General features: G+C 43.4%; 1 protein-coding gene across 1 annotated transcript in view; it reads right to left on the bottom strand.

Annotated features, from left to right (window-relative positions):
• The window catches only part of LOC123367048 (CD2 associated protein), a 126,020-nt gene extending 103,733 nt beyond the window's left edge, over positions 1–22,287 (bottom strand). Inside the window, exon 1 of the mRNA XM_045011044.1 lies at positions 22,072–22,287. Coding sequence (XP_044866979.1) covers positions 22,072–22,075 — 4 coding nt within the window. The 5' untranslated portion in view covers positions 22,076–22,287. The remainder of the gene's footprint in view (positions 1–22,071) is intronic.
• Positions 22,288–22,909: the final 622 nt, after the last annotated feature.

Genomic DNA, 22,909 nt, shown 5'->3' with positions numbered 1-22,909 from the left:
GATCTTACAGCGGCGCAGTTGCATCGGTACAGCTGTGCCCCTGTAAGCTCTCTAAGGTTGACATAGCCTAGGTGTCTTCCAAGCCCATTCCTTCCTTGTATACCAAATAGAAAATTTTAAAACAAAACAGATTTTCAAACTAATGTCCCTTTAAATCAAAGCAAACAGTATACTGAGTCACCCAGAAGGAACAGCACATTCACCCGTAGCACAACAAATCATTTACATCATTAGGATACTGAATGTACGTTATGGCTTGTTATAATAGTTATCAAAGAGAAAGTAGCACCCTCAGTGCAGACGTGGGCAAACTACAGCCCGCAGGACAGTCCTGCCTGGCCCCTGAGCTCCCAGCCAGGGAGCCTAGTCCCTCGCCTCTCCCCTGCTGTCCCCCCCTCCCCGCCACCACGCAGGCCGTGCTCTGGCCCACCACTCCCGCTGGGCAGCGTGGGAAGCACAGATGGCTCTGGCCAGGTGTCGTGCCTGCAAGCTCCTGCTGCTGGGGGGGTTGGATAAGGAAGCGGGGGGTTCTGGGGGGCAGTCAGGGAGGAGGGGGCGGAGGTTCTGGGGGGGTGGTCACAGGATGGGGAACATGGATGGTTGGGAGTGGGAGTCCCGGGGGGCCTGTCAGGGGGCAGGGATGTGGATAGGGGTCAGGAGGGCAGTCAGGGGACAGAGAGGGTTGGATAAGGGGACAAGGAGCAGAGGGCGGTTGGATGAGGCTGGGAGTCCCGGGGGGGGGAGAGGGGCTGTCAGGGGGCGGGGGGGGTGGATAGGGGTCGGGGCAGTCAGGGGACAGGGGGGTTGGATAAGGGGACAAGGAGCAGAGGGCGGTTGGATGAGGCTGGGAGTCCCGGGGGGGGGAGAGGGGCTGTCAGGGGGTGGGGGGGTGGATAGGGGTCAGGGCAGTCAGGGGACAGGGGGGTTGGATAGGGGGCGGGGGTCCCGGGAGGGTGCGGTCAGGGGACAAGGAGCAGGGGGGTTGGATGCGTTGAGGGCTCTGAGGGGGGCAGAAAGTGGGAGGGGGCGGATAGGGCACAGGGGCCAGGCTGTTTAGGGAGGCACAGCCTTCCCTACCCAGCCCTCCATACAGTTGCGCAACCCTGATGTGGCCCTCAGGCCAAAAAGTTTGCCCACCCCTGCCTTAGTGAATATTAAGTGTGTGTGTACACACTTAATATTCACTGGGGATGCTACTTTGTCTTTGATAAATAGAATCTACAGAGTTATTCATGTAATAATTACTACCTTTCTGAAAACCACCCTGATCCAAAACAGTTTTAAACAAGGCACAAAATTAATAATACTTTACTTTTCAACTTCAACTCTTACCCATGACAGTGGCTACTATTTTATGTCTTTTACTATGCAAGGTCTATGCAGTAGAAGCCTGACTATTGCCAACTTCCCTTTTTGATTAAATACTTTGATATGCAATATGTCTTATGTTCGCATGGACGTTACCTCCAAAAAGCAAGGGGTGGGGGAGGAGGTTTAGAATCTAAGATAATTGTTATTGTGGGGTTCTCTAAGGCGTAACATTTTATATTATGTAACTGGGCTACAGTTAAGAACTATGCTCTTTTTTCAATTATTTTATATAGTTAATTTTAAACTTTTTGTACGTTTTTATAAGGGAGCTGGAGTATGTTTTCTAACTCACTAGCACCAACATGTTCTCTATCAACATTTGGGCACATTGTGGTTCTGATAGGTAGCTTCACTGATTCCATTAAAGCATTCACTGAAATTTCTCAAGCTTCTTATTTTTACATTCACATGTGACATGCAGTTGTGCAGTAGCTGGCCAAGTTTGTGGCAATTTAATGTTAACCACTGGACATTTTTCTCAAGAACAACTTTCCATTGCTCAGCCACAAGGACCTTAAGAGTCAGTTCTAAGATGACATGATCCCTGGCCAACTCTGTTCACTGACTTAGTGATAAGGCAGAATGAAGTTCTGCTTTTTTGGATGTCTGCCATTCTTCCTCTGCTCTGTCTGATATACCAACACCCACCCTACCACAGGCATTTTCTGCTTATGCCAGCATTTCCTCTTTCAGTGACAGCCTGCCTAAAAAAGGAAAACAAAAACAAATATAGAGTATTACTAACTAGACAATTCAAGCAAAGGAATCTTGAATTCAGTTGCTATAAAGCTGGTCCATCTGAAATCCACCCTGGATTTTGCCTGGCACTTTTTAGGTCACCAGGAATGTTTCAATGACCTACCCAATAAACAACTTGAGTTACAACGAAATTTTAGTATGACAACATCTCTAATAAAGGTGCTGGGGAACTTGGAGATGAGCAAGTAAACGGAGGAGACTGAACAATAATATATCATAAACATCAAACTGCCTACATTAAAACAAAACACATGCTTTTCCCCATGATCTAAAACTGCCTAAATAACATGAAGCAAAGAACGCCCTGAAAAATGTTACTGCGGTAGCTAACTCAAGTAGCAAATTTTCAAGTTGGTTTCAGGACAATTAGCAAGAAGACTGGGAGAGAAATTAAAGGTATCACAGAATTTGTGCTATGTTTCTGATCAGCCTTCCAGAGATAAAACATGTGTGTTCTGTTGGAGCATATACCATTTAAAACACACTAAAAACAAAAGTTAGCAATAAGAATTACAGAACCATCTCCCAAAAGCTAACCACTCCTTAAGCCATACCCTCAGAGAAACCCTAAACAGATGTAACTTACAGCATACTGTGAAGGTCAACCTCTCACTACCAAACCAGCTGGGGAACAGAATTCTAGCTGAGCATTCCTCACTGGAGAGACTGCTGAGTTGTGAGTCTCAGCTGCTCTCAACAGCAGCCAAGATATAACCCAGAAAATGTTTTGTAGATCTCAACTAAAACTTGAATTGCACTCAAAGTTATCCAACAGCCAGTGCACACTCAGGAGAACAGAGGTCAGACGCTGCATGTGAGAAATTCTGCTTAGTGGAAAGCGGTATTGTGCAGTTTCTTCAATTGAAGCCCCAAGTAGCGCTCAATGCAAGACACATGGAGATGAGCGAGACGAATTGGTAACTATGGGGAGGGTCAAATGTGTGAGAAAATATCACAAATTCTACCAAATGAAGGTAGAAAACTTACTGGTTTTATATCAAAAGAAAGCCAAGAATACCAAGGGTTCCATAGGATTGCAAGTTGTGTTAACAAAAGGTGATCATATCTCCTCAAACACCAGCTGAGATACTGTAGTGTTGAGAGCCTCAAACTGCCTCTAAATTTTATTTATCTGTCTGTAAAAGCATTCTAGGTGACTCTCAAAATTGCTTAAATGGAACAATGCCAAAAACCAATATTTAGTGAGATTAAATCTGGAGTACTATATAAATAAAAGTTTAAGCCATCCAGTCCCTCTTCACATGTTATTACGGTATTGCAGTAGCAACATTACACTTAACAGTTGACTGGCACGTCCATTCTAAAATTAGTACAGTAGAATCTGTGTACCAACTGGAAGGCTCTATAAACCGGCATTTATAATCTTCATAGAAAGTCCGGTTTATAGGCCAGTTTGGGCAGGGCCAGCAGGCTCCTACCTGGCTCTGCATGGCTCCCCAGAAGCAGTGACATGTCCCAGCTGCTCCTAGGTGGAGGAACAGCCACAAGTAGTTCAGAGTACGGGAGGGGGCTCGGGAGTGGGTGCGGGATCCGGGGGCACTCACCTCAGGCAGCTCCCCACAACCGGCGACCTGTCCCTGGTGTTCCTAGGCAGCTCTGCGTGATGCCTCCGCCCACAGGCGCCACCCCCGCAACTCCCAATGGCCATGGTTACCGGCCAATGGGAGCTGCAGAACCAGCGCTCGGGGCAGGGGCGGCATGCAGAGACACCTAGCCGCACCTCCGCCTGGGGCAGGGACAGGTCGCTGCTTGTGGGGAGCCATCCGAGGTGAGCGCTCCCAGATCCAGCATCCCAAAACCCCTCTCATGCCCCAACTCCTTGCCCCGAGCCCGCTCCCACACCCAAGCTCCCTCCCTCTTAGTTAACCAGAATTCTTCACTTACTAGAACCCACATTCCTCTAACATGCCAGATAAAAAAGCTTTTACTGTATTTTCAGTTGCTTATAAACTCAAAAAATATCTTTGAAGCTGAAATTTCTCTTGCTTAGTCTTAATCAAAAGTGAGTATTTTTAGAAAGTTTTATAAAATCTATGTGGCTGTTTGAGTTGTACCCCATTGGTTCTCACCTTTTCCATATCATGACCTCATATTAAAACAAACAAAAAAGTTTCAGGGTCCCCCTCATCTAGCAATAGTGACCAAGAGGGTGATCATGACCCTCAGAGTAAGAACCCGGGAGTTATACAAATGTGAATTAAAAGCTCTTTCCTGTTAAAAAACATCTGGAAAGCTTCTTCCACCCTCTGAAAACACCACAACTGCTTTGATAGAAGAACTAAAATTTGGCACATACCTAATTCAGAATGACAACTAGTATTTTTGCCTTGTTTACAAAAATCTGCCGTTGATGCTTTTAAATTTTCATAAATTTTTTCCATATTGAGCATGGGAAAAGTGTTCCCTCCATTTCCAGAAACAAAAATCATGCAATGCTCTGAATGTTCCTAGGCTGTTGACCTTTGAAAGATCCCAAAGTATATTTATTTGATTGTGCAATCATTAATAGGGGAAGTGTTTCTAAAAGACTTCATATTCAATTGCGGGCACCACTAACTACTGTATATACCAAGTTTATATAGCTGCAGTACTGCATATCTTTTTTAGTCAGTGTAGACTGTTCCTCATGCTTTCCATTCCATGCTCACCCTGTTTCACTTTTCAGTTTGTTACTTGTGCGATGGCTTATAAAAATTAAGTCAATGGCACAAAACCAAAACAATTCAGATATATAAGTGCTTCCTGGTAGTCTCAAAATGGTTTGGGCCCCAGTCCTACGAACACTTATACATTTGAATTTACACGCACTATTCAATGATTAACTTTAGCATAAATAGATAACTTCATCATAGGAATAAGTGTTCACAGGACCAGGGTCAACCAGCCTGGCCCAAGAAATGCCCTAGGCTTATTGATTCTCTAGTAACAGTGGTGGGATTATATCGCATAGTTTTTAAGATGTTCTGCCTAATGACCAAGTGGTAGGTTATGCTCTATAAGAGATCTGGGTTTCATTCCTGCTTCTATTATCTCAGCTTTGTGCTAGATGCCGGAACTTCCAAAAATCAGGCCATTTATTTAGGCACTTAAATACGGACTTGGATGCCACAAGATAGGCGCTTTTTTTAGTTGTGGCCAAGATTGTGATGTTGATAAGTCCTTTTGACTGAGCCCCCTTGCATATTAGAATAAGATTTCATGTCATGTGTTCAGACATGAGACTATGCAATATACAATTATACACACAATTACTAAGAACTACATTTAAAAAAAAGTTTAGGACTCACAGTTTAACACATCTACTAACTACAGAAAATACCAAACATCAGTGGGCCACACCCACTGGGGTCCAAGGACGTCGCTTTGATAGGAAGCTTAGCATGTTCTCCTGTTTGCTCCTTGGAAATGGCAGACTAGTTATATGACCTGGATGCTATTCTTGGCCCCTACTGAGAGCACCTCACTTACCATCTTTTGTAACAGTCTTATTTAAAGTGGTGTTCTTCTGTCACTGTAGTAAATCCACATCTCCAAGAGGCTGTAGCTACTTTGATGGAAGAATTCTTCCATCAACCTAACAGTGTCTACACTGAGGCTTAGGCTGGCTTAACATTGCACAGAACATGACATTTTTCACAGCCCTGAGCAACATAGATAAGCCAACCTAACTTTGTAGTGTAGGCCAGTCCTTACTCTCTTTGCCTATAATCCTTCACTGATAATGCTGTACACTGGGATAGTACTGCTCTTGTGTTTCAGACCTCTCATACAAAAATCCTACATTTTCATAAGAGATTCTGCGCCCACCCTCATTTATAGATACACACTTGATTCTTGTGATGAAGTTATGCAGCAGTTTTCTGCACAGAATGCAATAAGAGCAGCTAGCTTATGCACATGTAGCCTTGCATTTTCTTTGCAATTTCTATTATTCTTCAGTCAATTAGAGATGTTGCATAGCTAAGGATTTTTTTAAATATTTAAATGTTTGGAGGCACTCTTCAAAAAGAAGAAATGTTCTTTTATCCTTCATTTTATCTTGCATTGAAACATGATTAATATATGCACCTTTGGCGTAAGGCCAACAAGTGAATTAGTCTCTCTCAGGTATTGCTAAGGCACCTATCTTGGTGGTATCTGAATGTCAATACCTCACCTGAAAGCAAGCATAGGTGAAATGTAAATGAAATGAAAAGTAACACCATTAAGCTAAAACCAATGCAAGACATTGCTTAGGACACTTTGAGCTTACAATACAAAACATCTTGCTCTCCCTTCATAGTAGTCATCTCACAAACCACCTGGAAGTATCTGCTGAGTTAAGTCTGCATAAGTCTATGAACTTTATACAAGTCTTCTCCCAGTGAATGAGAAATCAAGACCATTGCAGCCACCCAGGGTCAGTGAACTGTCGCACAATGCAGTGCCTCATATTTGGAAGTTACTCAAAACGTCTCTACTCGGAAGAATAGCACTAGACACTGTGGGTGAGATGCTATGGGAGACCCATAATGTATTGGTACAACAATGGTTATAAAGCGAACTGTGCATAGACTCACAGAAAAGATCCTGCCAAAACCAGCATTACCATCAGATGGGCTACATAAAAGTGCATTCTTGTTGGTTGTTATAACCTGGAGCAGCAAACCATAGCCAGTGGGAGCCGCAATCAGCCGAACCTATGGACGGGGCAGGTAAACAAACTGCCCCGGCCCACCAGGGGCTTTCCCTACACAAGCGGCATCCCAAGTCTGGGAAACACTGCTTTAGAGAAATGCAATCTATACCTATAGCATTGATATTATTTTCTAAAGTCTTGAATAGGCATTCTCTAAACCATGTTGATTGGCTGTTTGCTCCAATCTGAACCTCTTCAGCTCAACCTCACACTTTATGAGCCCTTCCTCCTCTCCTGCTCTCTCTCTCTCCTCCTGATCCCTCTCACTTCCCCTTTCCTTGTCCTGTCTTTGTTTAACTTATCCCTGCCTAACAAAAGCAATCCAAAAATATATAAGAAAAACAACAGAGCTAACAATATTTACCACCACCACACTGCTCGTGTGTTACATCCCTTTCTCTTATGCTGCATCTGTTTAGTTTATTTAGATTGCAATCTCTCGGGGCAGGAACCATCTATTCTCTGTATCTGTACAGTGCCTAGCACAATGCGCCCCATTCTCAGCTGGCCCTAGGAACTACTTTAATAAACAGTATTAATAATCCATCAGCTGTTAACTGACTACACGGTGGTACAATACCTACAATGCAGAAGAACTGTGATTCTCAGCAGTCTAACTCAAGATTTTAAACCCATCCATCACAATATTTTCAACTTTGTATGTTAACTTGTATGCATTATATGAAACAATTCTATTTGGTCATGAGATATTGGACCCTATTCACAACATTCTTATTACTCTCTCACACACCAACCAATTATGACATGAAGATGGCCCGCCAATATTTCACAAATCATAAAGTAATTTTTTCATATAACTTCAGTGAAGTGTGTAAACTGAAACTAGAAGCAGCTTTTAGAGAATATAATGCATAGTTTTTCAGTCCACCAACTTCAGACAGTAGGTATTGAAAAAAAATTCTCTGAGTTATTGTGTGTAGTGAGTCGGTGTGGCTCCCCTCCTGCCCAGCAGAGGGAACTGCCCTGCCAACACCGCAGTGGGCGGAACTTCCAACCCCAGTCCCCGCCCCCCGGAAGTCAAGGGGCGGGGCAGGAAGTAGAAAAGGAGCGCGCCCAAGCTCAGTCAGGAGCCAGCCACCGCCGAGAGCAGACGTGCCTGCGGGAGCTCCAGGGTGGGAGCCCTCCTCGGCCCCAGGTAGCTGCCCTGCCTGGCCGGAGCTCCCCCGTGCCCGTTACGAGGAGGAGCCACCGGAACCTCCCCGGAGCCGGTACTGGGAGGAGCCCCCAGGCTTGCCGAGCGCCCGCTACGACGAGGAGCCCCCTCGGCCTTGCTGTTACCCGGAGGAGCCGCCCGCACAGCCCTGGCCCAACTTCCCGGAGGAGCTGCCGGACCTGCCGCCAAGCCCTCCGCCGGAGCCGATGCAAACAGACTGGCCGGAACCGGCTACGACGGACGAGGTAGGCCCTGAGGGGGAGATGGAGTGTAGCCCGGGGGTAGCCGACCCCTGTCCGGCTGAGGGCACTGATGTGCCCATGTCAGTGTGTTGCGGCCAGGATCCCCACTGACTGCAGCGGATCCACACCGCTGCTAGGGCCCCGGGCTGGGACACAGTGGAGTGGGTGGGCCTGTGTCCCCCCCTGCCACCCCACTCACGGGTGGCAGTCTCCCCCCTCACCTCAGCGCTGAGGCCTAGAAGCCTGCACTTGCCAGTGGCTGCTCAGCTCCTGCTGCGAGGATCTGCGCCCCCTGAGCTATTGTTTGCCCAGCCCCTGCTCCAGAGGGCCTGGCCCTATCTGAACTATTGTTTGCCCAGCCCCTGCTCCAGGGGGCCTGGGCCTATTTGAGCTGTTGTTTGCCCAGCCCCTGCTCCAGAGGGCCTGGCCCTATCTGAACTATTGTTTGCCCAGCCCCTGCTCCAGGGGGCCTGGGCCTATTTGAGCTGTTGTTTGCCCAGCCCCTGCTCCAGAGGGCCTGGGCCTATTTGTACTGCTCTTTGCCTAGCCCCAGCACCAGCGGGCCCGGCGACCTAACGTCGTTCCCCGTGACTCCTAAAGGCTAGCAGGCGAACAGAAGTGAGTCGGTGCGGCTCCCCTCCTGTCTGCTGGAGGGTCGAGCCCCGACCAACCGATTACATTGATTCTAATCTGACCTGTATTATCTGTTGAATACAGATTGAACAGAACAGTATCATGTACATTAGACTATCAATACCAGTGTACTTAATGAAAAAAGACAGTAATCAGAATACTGGTTTGTTTTTCAACATCCAATATTATGGTGCAGCAGTAGTGTTTCAAAACATCAGTGATCTCAGCACCGTTAAGGAAAAATAACTTCCCAAATGCATGGAATGTGTGACAATCAGATGCGCTCATCTATTGGTACGAAAGCAATATGAGGCCACTGTTAAGGTTTTGCATTAAAGTACAGGATTGCTGAAGTGAGGTATGTACTGCTTTTGTGTATCTATTGGAATGCATTAAAGTCGTATGGCGTGTTGAAGTACGTTATCAACTGTGCAGCAGGCAATATGAAAGTGGAAGAGATTCAGAAGTCTTCCCCTTAAATTTTTATTTCCATACTTTTAAGGTTTTTGGTGCCTGAGATGTGTCTTGACACAACCTTAATTTTCAATAAACATGGTTTGTTTTCTAATACTGTAGTCTGCCACAAATGCATTTGTTAAATAAAAGCAAACGCTACAAATCCCACTTTTTTCAGTGATGTAGGCATATGATTTTAGCCCTGGTATTTCACAAGCTGGAGAACCTTAAAATTATCACCGGTTTCCTTGTCCAGGTGGGCTTTATTCCAGTATTTTATAAAATGCTTGTCTTTTGCTTTACATGCAATTCTCATTAATAGTTAAATTTTACTTGTGTGCTGGCACCTGCCCAAGGCGTCAATTTACTTATTTGGATAAGAAATCACAAGAATGATCAATTCAAGAAAAAAGTTTAAATCTCTTTAAATCAATTTCTGAATAAAGCAAAAACTGATTTCACAAACAGTAGTTTATTTCAGGAGGAAAAAATGGCTAATTTTAATCCATATGAGTTTTTATTCAAACAGGAAGCGTCCAAGAAGCTGTGTTTTCCTGCAAAGCAAACAGCACTAATTATATGTACCGCAGGACACAGCCAAGTCTACAAGCAAATATATGGACTTCAGCACCACTCTCATGAAGACTTAAAGTATGTCTACACTGCAACTAAACAAACAGTGACTGACACATGCAAGCTGACTCGCGCTCGTTCTACAAAGCTGTTTAATTGTAGACATTCAGGATAGGGCTGAATCACGGGCTCTACGATCCTGTGAAGGTGCCAGAGCTCCAGCTCGAATGTCTACACCGCAGTTAAACAGCCCCTTAGCTCGAGCCCTGTGAGCCTGAGTCAGCTGGCACAGGCCATCTGTGGGTGTCTAATTGCAGTGTAGACATACTGTTAGGCACACCCTTAACTTCATGCACTGCAAGAAGGTCCACTAGATTTCAGTTATACTACTCACAGTGCATAAGTCTTTCCAGGATCAGGGCCTTCACCTACTCTCACTCATTCCATTCCCATATCCTAAGAAAGGATTGCAGTCTTACCCATAACTAGTATATACAAGTTCACCCATTTGAAGAGAACATTTACTAACATAGTATTTCACTAACATGGGAAACGCCAACATTTCTGGACAGAGAAACCAAGGGGCAGGTAATGGATCAATAAACCTGTGAGAGATGGCAGACACATGAGTAGATGCATTCTACCTAATCAACAAACACTAATAGCCATTCAGATTTTTTTAAATGCTTCTCAGTTGTGAAAAAACAGTGATAATAACTTCAGACAAATTTTAAAACTGGAGTGCAACATTTTAAAAAAAAATGTAACATGTGGCTATTGTTTGTGATTAAGGATTAGGGTTTGTGTCCTGATAGATCCCACCAAATTCACTCGGAATCCACACAGGCACAAGATTCCACCTACACAGATCCCTTTCCAACACTGTGGCCCAACTATAAATAAAACATCTGGTATTCTATCGTCTCTTTCCTGCTGTTAAGCCGACATTAAACAAGGCCTCTGGACATTATGTATATATTTATTATTTCTGTTTTGTTAAAGGCATTAATCCACAATGGTTTAAGTAAATCCTGAATTAAATTTTGTTGCATCAAATTTGAAGTTAAAACTAAGAACAAGCATTCCTAATACTAGTAGTGAGAAGGGAATTGAGGAAATAAGTGCAACAAAGTTTCACAAGGCCCTTTCCATATTACAATTTTGTTTACATAAGAAAGGAGTGCCAGTTTAACTAAAGTCAGTAGGAAAACTGATTTAGTTAAATCAATACAACCTTTCTATCAGTATAACTGCATATACACTGGGGATTGTGCTGATTCAACTAAATGAGTTTTTCTATTTCAATCAAATCAGTGCAAAAACTGAGTGTAGAGATCACAGAGTTTAAGGACAGAAGAGGCTGTTAGATCATTCAATTTGACTGGAGCAAAAGGTAACCTGCATAGTCAGTTTAAAACAGGTTTTATTTCTATTTATCTTAAATTGGTAAAGAATCTATTTAAGCTAAAACAAAATAAGCCAATAAACCAAAAGACGTAAGGTGCCAAGAAGTGACACAGTGACACTAAACTTTAGAAAGGGAGATTGCAGTCAGATGAGGCAGCTAGTCAAGGCCATAAAGGCTAAGAACAGGAAGTGGCATCTTTAGATGTGGCATGAGATTACATAAGAAAACAAGATAATCTCTAAGGCACCATAGTATTGAACAAAAAAGGAACCAGGAAGGCAAGAAGTACATCAATGTAACTAAATGGCAAGGTAATCTGAGCCAAACAAAGATCCTTCAGATTCTGAAAATTAACCTTAGTGAAGCCAACAAACAGGAACATAAATCACAGTAGGCAAAAATGTAAAAGAAATCAGAATTGCTAAAATAAATTTGAAAGAACAAATAGCTAAAGGTATAAAAAACAACAGACTGAGTAAGTCAGAAGAAGTCTGCAAAATAATCAAACAATCCACAGGATCACCAAGGTTAAAATTAAGGAAGATAATGACACTGATGAGAAATTAAGCATAGTTTATGCTAAACCAAAATAAGCCACATTTACGCTGATGTTAGTGTGTCCACACAGCCTTTTATCCATGTTTAACTAAATTAGGTTTATTGTTTTTTAAAATCACACCTTTTGTTAGACCAATGCATCTTTCCTGTATAGACAAACTCATGTAGTTTACTACTTTCCCTGACCAGTGTAGATGAGGATTTCTCACCTCCACTACCACAAAAAATAATAATAAATAAAAATAAAATAAAAAACCACACACCTTATACTGCATGGTTTGACTTGCACAGTTCTCAAAAGTTTTCCTGACATGTGCTACCAGTATTGCAAATAGTATAGAGAGAACAAAACTATACACTTTTTGTGGTAAACTGATGTGTTCCTGATGAGGCCATAACCATCCAGACATAATTTTAGTTCCTTTATGTTTACTCACAGGCTCCCATATACAGTTACAAAAAAAACAACTGTAAATTAAAAAACACTCAACATGCCTACACTTTATTTCCAGCAAGAAATAGTGCCATGGTCACTATACTTTGTCACTGTTAAGGTAACACCATCAAGTTAAAAATAGTCATTTAAAAAAAACAATACTTAGACACAGCAAATAAAATAAGCTTAAGGAACGCAGTAGAAACTTATTTACAAATTAAGTATAAAATGTAGGGTCAATATGGGACCCATTTTTACAAAGTAAGGTCCCAATTCTGCAATTGAATCCATGAGGGCAGTCCCCCATGTTCCTCTCCTAGTGTCCAGTAGGGGAGATCTGGTTAAAAGATCAGGATTCAAACTCAAGATCCAAGCTTCTTCCCCAGGTTACAAATACCACCACAAATATTCAAAATGTTCATTACTCATATTATCTGTTTTTTATTATTTATGCTGTTTGTTCACTTCATCTTTTAAATAGCACAGACAATGGCACTAAGCTAGTCAGTTTCACACTCAGCTCACCTGCACTTGAACAAACTACACCTCTACCTTGATACAACGCTGTCCTTGGGAGCCAAAAAATCTTACCGCGTTATAGGTGAAACTGTGTTATATTGAACTTGCTTTGATCCACCGGAGTGCACAGCCCCGTCCCTCACCCCCTCCCCGGGAGGACTGCTTTACCACGTTATATCCAAATTCGTGTTATATCGGGTGGCGTTATATTGAGGTAGCAGTGTATCACACCTGGATTGCACAGAGACTGATTGTTTTAAATTTTAGAGACTTTTTCCACCTTGAATTCCAGCAGAAAGCCTCACACATATCTACCCATTTTATGGCTTTGTAAAAGCTTACTCATTCAAAACCTGAAGTTTGGTCAAAATTTCAAATGAGTGTTCATTAAAGTAACCCTAGCCCAAAGTCTTTGTGGTTCACGTAATGAGTTCATTTTATTCAATAAATGTTTAATACCCTACATGACCCCATATGTATTAATAGTGCTTTCTCTAGTATACTTCAGTTAACCACAAAATGAAGTCTTTTGGTCTCCTTTGAACAAATCCGGAAGTATTTTGGGCTTCTCTTTGTCTCAGCACTGAGAAAGCTCAGAGACTCAAAGTACAGAAAAGTGAAGTCATTCAGACAATTAAAAAACCATACTGACCAAAAATCTTCAAAATCCTTTTGACTACCTTTGATGTCTGTTTATTTTTCTGCCTTCAAATTTCCTGAAAACACAGCACTTCATAAAGAGTGTGTTTATTTAGAGAAAGTCAATTCTGTGCAACTAGAGCAGGGGTCTCCAAACTACAGCCGATGGGCCAGATTTGGCCCAGGGCTTCCATTTGTTCAGCCCTCCAACCAACAGGGGAGAAGCGAACAGCTGAGTAGACACACGGAGCAGGCAGGGGGAGGGGCTGCCAACAGCAGATCATGCCGGGCGGCAGCACAGCTGAGTTGTGCAGAGGGGTGAGTGCCTCTGGGAGCCAGTGTCCCCCCAAAAGGGGAGTCAACGTAGGGGAAAGTTGCTGCTGCAGCCGAGCAGGCACGGACCCTGCCTTAGAGTAAAAATACAAGCCAGATGCTTAATTACACTCCAATAAATGGAGTAAAGAAGATGGAAATTAACAATTTCATAATGATTATATTTTAACTACAGCACTAATAGAACCAAACAGTATTTGTATGATACAAATGTGAGTTTTTAGAAATAAAGTTAAAAAAATGTGAAATTATATTTAATGCGTTGACAAATATTGTGTGATTTCACAGTACCTGCACTGATTAATTTTTATACCTGATTTAGAATTTAATACAACACTGACACAGAAGTGTTGTTTTTTAATGATTTTGCATATATTTAATTTCTTTCACAGTTGCTTTGGCCCATGGAGCCCCTTCAAAAATCTAATATGGCCCTCGTCTCAAAGTTTGGAGACCCCAGAACTAGAGTGACCATATGCAATCTAAACCGAAAATATGTGTTGATACTGAGGTAGGGAAAATAAACATTCTAGCTACTCAAGAACTATTATAGGAGGAGAATTAAAGTCAATGTCAAGACTTTTATTTAACATAGCAAGTGACAGTTTTCTAGAAACCAGAAGGGTTTAGGGGGAAATTTACATAATAGCATCAAAACAATTACATCACAAACAAAAACCTGTCGGAAGCTTGAGGTTGTTTTTTTTTAGAAGTGGGGAAAGATGAAGTAAGATGAAAAGCATAGGTTTGGGTCTCATTTTCAGAAGGAAAAAGTAGAAAATTACTATGGGTTAGCTAATGTTCTAAGACACGAGGTAAAATGTTAGTGTGAATAAGGCAGTTTGTTACTGTTTACCTCCACCTCTTAACAGACATGAAAACACCACATGCCATTTTCTTAGTGTGAACCCTCCCAGAATATTCAACTCCTCACCAAAACCTCCTCCCTAAATTTCATCTGCCAGAATATCTACTTGAGTAACCTCTATAGTGAGGTACTAACTTATGTGAGGAGACAATTTTAATTCTTTGTAACTATTTTTTAAATATTGTTTTTTGTGATAGAACAATGTTTAAATAGCATTTCCGGATTTTTATTTAGAAAAATCCCTTTCAAGTATTTAAAGGTTTGCCTGTTTCCCTGTTGATATTTACAAGTAGGGCTGGTCAAAATTTTAATTCAAAACTGTTGACAAAAGGAGCCTTTTTTTCCAAAACCAGTGTTTTGATTTTCACTACCAAAAACTGAAAGAGGGAAAAACTGAAACCACATTTGTTTTTGTTTTCAGTTTGTTTTTTGTCAAAACGTCAAAAAACTATTTTTAAAAGAAAAAATAATTCAACAGTTCCCATTTGATGAACAGCGCTGTTTAAAAGGGAGAAACTGATTACACACAAAACACTATCAAATTCAGAGACTGAAAAAATGGAGAAAAATAATCTTTGGTGTTACTTGTATCTACAGCAGATAAAGTTTCCAGATAAATGTGTGATTATCAAGTTGATAAGTGTCACTTTAGCAGCTTGACTAAGTGGAGTTGTTTGTTAAAGAGTTTTTCTAACCATTCCTGGAATTATTTCAACTGTTACCACCATAATAGGGTGTAATTCTTTAGATAGTGCTTTCACATTGAACTATACTACCAAATAATTAAAGTGTGCATAATTGCTTCACGGATTTGCCTTTGTGTAATCTCGTACCTTACAAAGATCACAAAAGTGCTTACAGATCTGTCTCAATGTCTCTTACACCATTAGAGCAGTATTAAGCATGCAAAAATCTCTGACAGTTATATTCCATCAGACACTTCCTATCTTAAATACAAATACATTAAAAGAACATACCTTAGGTACACAATGCCATATTCCTATTCTATTCCATTTTTCTGTTCTCTGCAGGACAGGCTGACATGAGTCTAACCCCAACTTACAGGGCCTTACTGTGGAGGAAGTTTTTTTTTTTTAAATGAACAAATGAAGAAAATATAGACACAGTCTCCTCTGAGCTTCATGGCTTCACTTCCTCCACCTCACAGTACTGCTAAGTCAGATCCCCAACCACCTACCTTCTACCCTTCATCTACACTCCTCCACCTTTGGCCCAAACCCAAATGGTCTTTTGTCCATCCCTCTCTCCCTCACAATGACATAGCTCCCCCCCAACAGTATCATATTAGAGTCTCCATTGAGACCCCAAATCCCATTCTCTAAAAGACCCTTTTCGATATACCTATCCATTCTAGAGTCTCGTCTACAAAAAAAAAAAAATTGCTCATCATTTCCAACACAAGTATAGAAAAACCTGCCTTAGTGACTGACCGCCTCTGAAAAGACACCACCTGCCAAGAGCAACTACCTGCAGAGGCCACGAAACATTTTTCCATATAATTTAACTGTGAAGAACAACCACCTGTCACCACATTTTCTTACTCCCATCCATAAAAACAAACCTGTAGGAGAAACCAATCTTCCTTACTTCTGCCTTGCTGCTGGCAGTGGCATTGACTTCAGAGCTGGGCACTCAGCCAGCAGCTGCAGCTCTCTGCTCTGCCTTCAGAACTGGGCAGCTGGAGAGAGGCAGCTGCTGGAAGGGCGCCCAGCTCTGAAGGTAAAAAACCTTTGAAGACAGACCACCTCTCACAAGTGACCACTTTTGCTAACTCCTATGTGTGGTCTTTCTGGGAAGGTTTTACTGTATATCACTCCAATATTAGTATAATTGCGAGCCATAGCGTAGATGGGCCACTACTTTTTCATTTGTTCTGAGGGTTAAAGCTAAACAAAACTAAAACTCAATGTATATTGAGCAAAGAATACCTCAATAAAAAAATTCCTCAAAGAACTGCCTGCATTCAGTTGATTAATAGATAAGCAAGAAGTAATAACTTTGCAGTAATGCTTTCATTGAATTCTCACTAATAATTTTAGAAAAATCAAAGCTGAGTATAATTAAAGTAAAATGATCTAGCTTGGTCCATTTCACACAGAACAGCTGATAAGATTTTACTCTGAATCTGATGTATGAAGCTTGACCTTGAGGGGCAGGGGGAAATTGTTAGTAACAAAATTTAGAAATCCACGGAGATCAATAGCATGCCTATATTTTTGTGTGTGCTATAAATAGTGACAAAGGCCATGGGGAGTTACCTTAAATCTTTATGGTTGTTTGATCTTATGAAAATGCAGCGCTTTGAAGCAGAGCCCGAAGCTGGCGCACAGAGCAGCTCCGGAGCAGTGGAGCTGCAGGTTTTTGCCTGGAGCTGGAGCGGAGCCGGAGCACAGCTCCAAAGCCCTGCTTATGAACCTATACACCAAACAATAAATCATTCTTAATTGCCAGTCAGTATAGAAACATGCCCTTTTTTCAAATTGAAGTATAACAATTAATATCCAAACAGTAATTTGGCAAGTATTGTCCAATACAGGAAAGGAAGGATATTACCATTATTGCATATTTAACAATAATGTATCAGAATAATAATCAGTATTGTTTCAAACAAAAGCATTAAACAAGGTTCCAAAATAAAGAACTGATGTTCTAAAGAAATAGTAAAGAAATTAGGATGTACTAAGTCATTTAGTCAAAGTAGAACCAGTTTATATAAAAATCAAACAATGAAGTAACAAAAAGGTAAGGAGTATACAACAAGGGGGAAGTACCACAAAGCACTGCTTGTCAGATATTTTTACACTTATATAGCATACCATCTTTCAACCATAGTGCTTTATGGTGGGTAAACATTACATGTGTGATACGAAAACACTTAATGGGAAATTTTTAGAAGTGCTCAATGGTGTCGTCCTAACTGTGCTCCCACTGAAGTCAATAGTAAAACTCTAACTGACTTCAATGGTGGACAGTTAAGCTAACATGTCAAGTACTTTTGAAAATCTGTGTTGAGAGTGTACCGGTATATAAAAATCTCACACACACACACCACACACAGAGAGACACACACATACTTTATCTTCTCCCTCTCCCTTTATACGTCACTTGTATTCTTTGGCTCAAAGTTCTTTAGAGGAAGGACCATGTCTTCGCAAAGTAGGGCCTTAATCATGACTGGGACTTCTAACTACTACTACAATACAATCATTTATTTATATAGCTGTTCCTAGCAATCGAACTATATTGACATATAAACACATGCTTGCAGAAATCCTGTTGTGCTGTAACAGTTGCTGTGTTCCACCCCAAAGGTAGCGACTGTACTTACACATACAAACTATGATACAAGCTACTTCTGGGGTGAAATATAACAGTGGTTGAGTGCAGTGATTCCTAAAAAGAGAACTGTACCCAAATACATGAAGAAAATGTAAGTAGACAATGCTATAAATTAATCAGTGAATTTAGCCAGAAAACCAGAACTAAAACTTCTTCTGAAGCCTTTATTGTTGTTTTTCCAATCCAGTAGTGATATTTCTAGGATTTACACTTACCGGATATAAACCTTCATATACGAAATGGAAATTATACCATTTATAAATTCAGAAAGTTTTGGTAGCATTTTAAAACAAATTACTTACATAATAAATCATAGCACTGGCCCATTTGTACTACTGACTCAGTCTCCAACAATGCTCATGATTTCAGCGTCACCTCAGAAGCAGGTAAGAATTAGTAATAAGTGACACAAATGACAAAGCAGAGAAGTATGCACAAGAGTGAATACATCAGCCGTGAAACTAGAAAAACAGGACTTAATTTAGGAAGCAGCTTTTAAAACATGCTGAATAGTGAATAACTTTAGAGATATTAGAAATAGTTGCAGTATGAAATTACAAAATAAATTACCGTATATTCCGGCGTATAAGGCGACGGGGCGTATAAGACGACCCCCTAATTTTTTCATTAAAAATTAGTTTTGCCATATACTTGCCATACAAGACGACCCCCCCCCCTTCTGCGGGGGGAAGTCAGAGGGCTCTGCGCTGCCCGCCGCGGTGGACAGCCCAGAGCCTTTTAAATCCCAGCCGCGGTCGGGAGCCCAGAGCCTTTTACACCCCAGCCGCGGCTAGGATTTAAAAGGCTCTGGGCTCCCCGCAGCAGCGGGCAGCCCAGAGCCCTCTGACTCCCGGCCGCGGCTGGGGTGTAAAAGGCTCTGCGCTGCCTGCTGCGGCGGGGAGCCCAGAGCCTTTTAAATCCTAGCCGCGGCGGGAAGTCAGAGGGCTCTGCGCTGCCCACTGCGGCGGACAGCGCAGACCCTTTTAAATCCCAGCCGCGGTCGGGAGTTTATACCCGGCGTATAAGACGACCCCCGATTTTGGGGGGTTGTTTTTTAGCCCAAAAACCCGTCTTATACGCCGGAAAATACGGTAATGGAATATACTTTGTTTTCATAGTTTTAAGGAACACAAAACAAATGTGAGTGTGAACATATCAAAACTGTCTAATTTCAATGCAAAATGTGTAGCTTAAATGTATGGGTGTTTCCTTCCTTTAAGGCCCACTGTCTTTTGTGGGAAACAATCTGTCCAAAATCCAGTATATGCACTTAAGAGTGTACACACTTCTGGTCAAAAATTAAGCATTTACACATAGCACCATAAATGCACAACCTGCTTTATAAAATACAAAGCAAGAGTCTCTTCCCCAAAGGATGTACCGTTTAGCAACTTAAACAAAACAGAGCAAGTAATGGAATGTGTGGAAAGATAACTAACTGGTGAGCAGAAAGACAAAAAGAGTATTAGTAGAAGGGAGTTTAAGAGAAGGATTAGCATGACAGGCATGTATGTTGCCTACAAAAAAAAAAGAGTAGGACTCAGCATTATGCCACTGTAGTCAGAATCACCACTTCTAGTGTTCCCTTCACAGAGCTGTTATCTTTATCATTTGCTCTACTTAAACCAACCACAAATATATACTTCCCAATGTGAATGCTATCAAGTTTAGAAAACTGACCACCACCCATTCTTCCACATACAAATTTGAACCAGAGTATTATGAAACAACCATATACTGTAAACACTTTCAGCTGTTCACATTTGCACAAAAAGTTACCATCGCATAAGAAAAATCAGTGAACATAGGGTTAAAACCAAACTGAACAAATGATTCTGAAAATTAATCTGAACAGCATTTAGCCCTTACAAAGCTTAGCCTACTTCCTCCAATTACTGCTTTATCTGTCAATATTTGTTATGTAGTAATAAATCAGCCATCTCTTTCTGTCAGATGAATGGCCAAGTTCTCTTCCAAGTACAGCCACCGACTTTTTTTACCCAACACCAAATAACACCCCTCCTCATGAAAATTACACATTTGCAACTTTAGTTGTTCTTCCTGAATGACTGCACCATTTAACCCAAAGTATGGGATTTCTCTAGTACATCAGAGTCCTCACCCTTCCTCATAGCACCAATCTGGAGCCATTCTTGCTTCTTTTTAACATTATTGGATCTTTAGCTCTTAGAAAAATGCAGTAACTTCTGTGCTCTCCCTGGAAGCAGCAAAATTCAGCATGTCTGTAAAGCAAACTTTCCCTTCAAGCTCTTTTATGCAAAAAGAGATTTCTTTTTAAGTTAGAATATGCAAAAACATGATTGGGAGGAGGTTGAAAACAATAACTGAATGTATCAAATCAAGTATAACTTTGAGCAGGTGAATGGCTAAGATTGAAGGCATATCAATTTCCTGTAAGTACCTTCAAAGCCAATTAAAATGTAACCTTTATATTGTCACATATGAGCAGACTGCAGAAGAGAAAACAATCATCATCCCCAGCTTGTTCCTCAATCCAGCAGTAAAGTACAATTGCTGGGCTACAAGTCTAATCATTGGTCAGATGCTCTTTTCCTAAGGTATCTTCTAAAGCAGGGGTTCTCAAACTGGGGGTCGGGACCCCTCGGGGGGGGTCACAAAGTTATTAGATGGGGGGTCACGAGCTGTCAGCCTCCACCCAAAACCCTGCTTTGCCTCCAGCATTTATAATGGTATTAAGTATATTTTAAAGTGTTTTTAATTTATAAAGGGGAGGGATCGCACTTAGAGGCTTGCTATGTGAAACGGGTCACCAGCATAAAAGTTTGAGAACCACTGTTCTAAAGGAAAGTAATCACCAGTGGGAAAAGATCTCAGAAGCACCAAAACATCTGGATGTTACCATCTCGCATATATTTACACTCTCCCCCCTACCAGCAAGCTTCAAATTTTAACACAAAAGACAAAAAACAAAACAGGCAAACCTTCATGGCCTTCTCAATGGGAAGGATTTAGTTCTTAACCCCACCACACACACAACTCCATTGCAAGCACATTTAGTAACATGCATTTAATTACATCGTTTCCATCCCCTTGCTTATGGTTCCCTCTCATCGCAAATATCTGGGTACCGTGTCCCATTCCTTTATGGAGCTTCAAAGACAGATACAGCAGTCCCTGTCCCAAAGAGCTTACAATGCATGCACGAACCTTGCGGCTGCAAGTGTCCAAGTACACAGGAGGGGAAGAACCAGGGAACTCACCGACATTGTTGTGTGTGCCATGGGGAGGGGAGGAGTACAATCTCTTGTCTACACTACAGCTCTAACACCCCCCCACCACCACACACACACACACACACAACACTATGTTGGCTTTTCAGGGGTAATCAATTATTTTTTGTCAAGTTCCAAATTTCTTGGTCAAGGTATAGCCAAGGTCCACCTACTGACTGCACCTGGCTTAGAGTGCCTTAATTTAAAGCCCTACAGCGGGGCTTTACCAATGCAACGTGTTAAGAATAGACGGGCCACACTTCCAATGCCTCTTCCCCCTGTTGTAAGGGGAAAGAACAAATACCCAGTCCCAGCTATGGGTAACCAGGGAGAGGGGAAGAGGGAATGGTCCCCCAAATCTCCCTGGGTAGACCAGGAGAGAGAGAATGGGGGAAGGGGGCAGTTGGCCAGCCCCCCCTTGGGCAGCCCCCAGGGGGAGTGGGGTTGGGGGCATAGGAGGCGGCCGGCCCCCTGCCTAGGGCATGCGGGAGGGGCGTAGGGGGTGACCGGCTAGCCCCCTGCCTAGGGCGCTCCAGCTGGTGGGGGGCTGGGGACATGGGGGCTGCCCCCGCCCCGGGCAGCCCCGGGGGGAGGTTGGGGGCGTAGGAGGCGGCCGGCCGCCCCCCAGGACAGCGGGGGGGTGGTTGGGGAGTGACCGGGCAGCCCCGGGAGAGGGCGGGGGCTGAAGGGGGGGTGTCCGGCCTCCCCCAGGGACTCTCCTGCCTCAGCCCGTGCCCGGCTCCGGGTCCCGGGCAGCCCCTGCGCGCGGCGGCGGCGGCGCCCCCTTACCCATGCTGCGCCCGCCCGCCCGGGCCGGGGGAACCGCTCCGTGTCCTGCCGCCGCCGCCGCCAGCCGCTCCTCCCGCTGCCGCGCTCAGGCCGGGCACGGCGGCTCCATCCGGCCGGCCGCGGGGGCGGAGCAGCTGCTACAAGCCGGCGAGGCCCCGAGGCAGCCCCCGCCGCAGACTCCCCTGGGCAAGACCCGCTCTGGCACCGGCCGCGGCAGCCGCAGCTCGAGCTCCCGGCTGGGGGGCGCCACATCCCGCGAGAGCTCGGCGCCCGCCGGCCGCCCTGCTCCGCGCTGGGTTCTGCCCGCTGTTGCCAGGCGCCGTGACGCGCGGCCCGGGCCGAGAGCAGGGTGGGGAGCCGCCCCTCGCCCTGCCGTCGGGGTGTCTGCCCCTTCCCCACATGGCGCCGCCTCCCGCCAGGGTCTTCTCGCTCCCCGGGGGGGGGCAATACCCAACCCTCCCCCCCCCCTTCATCCACACAAGGGAGAGACGTTGCCCCCACGTACACACACACACACCGGAGAAACCCTCCCCCGGGAGAGCCACACTCACAGCGATAAGTTCTCACACACTCTCAGGGGAAACAAACACTCACACAAGGATAAGTTCTCTCTCTCTCTCTCTCTCTCTCTCTCACACACACACACACAGGGGAAACACAAACACAAGGAGAAATTCTACACACACACACACACACACAGTCGGGAGATACATACACTAACACAGGGAGAAATTCCCACACACACACTCACTCACTCAGGGGAGATACATACACACACACAGGGAGAAATCCACACACATACACTCAGGGGAGATATTTATACACACACTCACAAAGA

This window comes from Mauremys mutica, chromosome 3 (genome assembly GCF_020497125.1).
Source record: "Mauremys mutica isolate MM-2020 ecotype Southern chromosome 3, ASM2049712v1, whole genome shotgun sequence".
In the NCBI taxonomy this organism is placed as follows: Eukaryota; Metazoa; Chordata; order Testudines; family Geoemydidae; genus Mauremys; species Mauremys mutica.
This window is presented reverse-complemented; position numbering and strand designations above follow the sequence as displayed.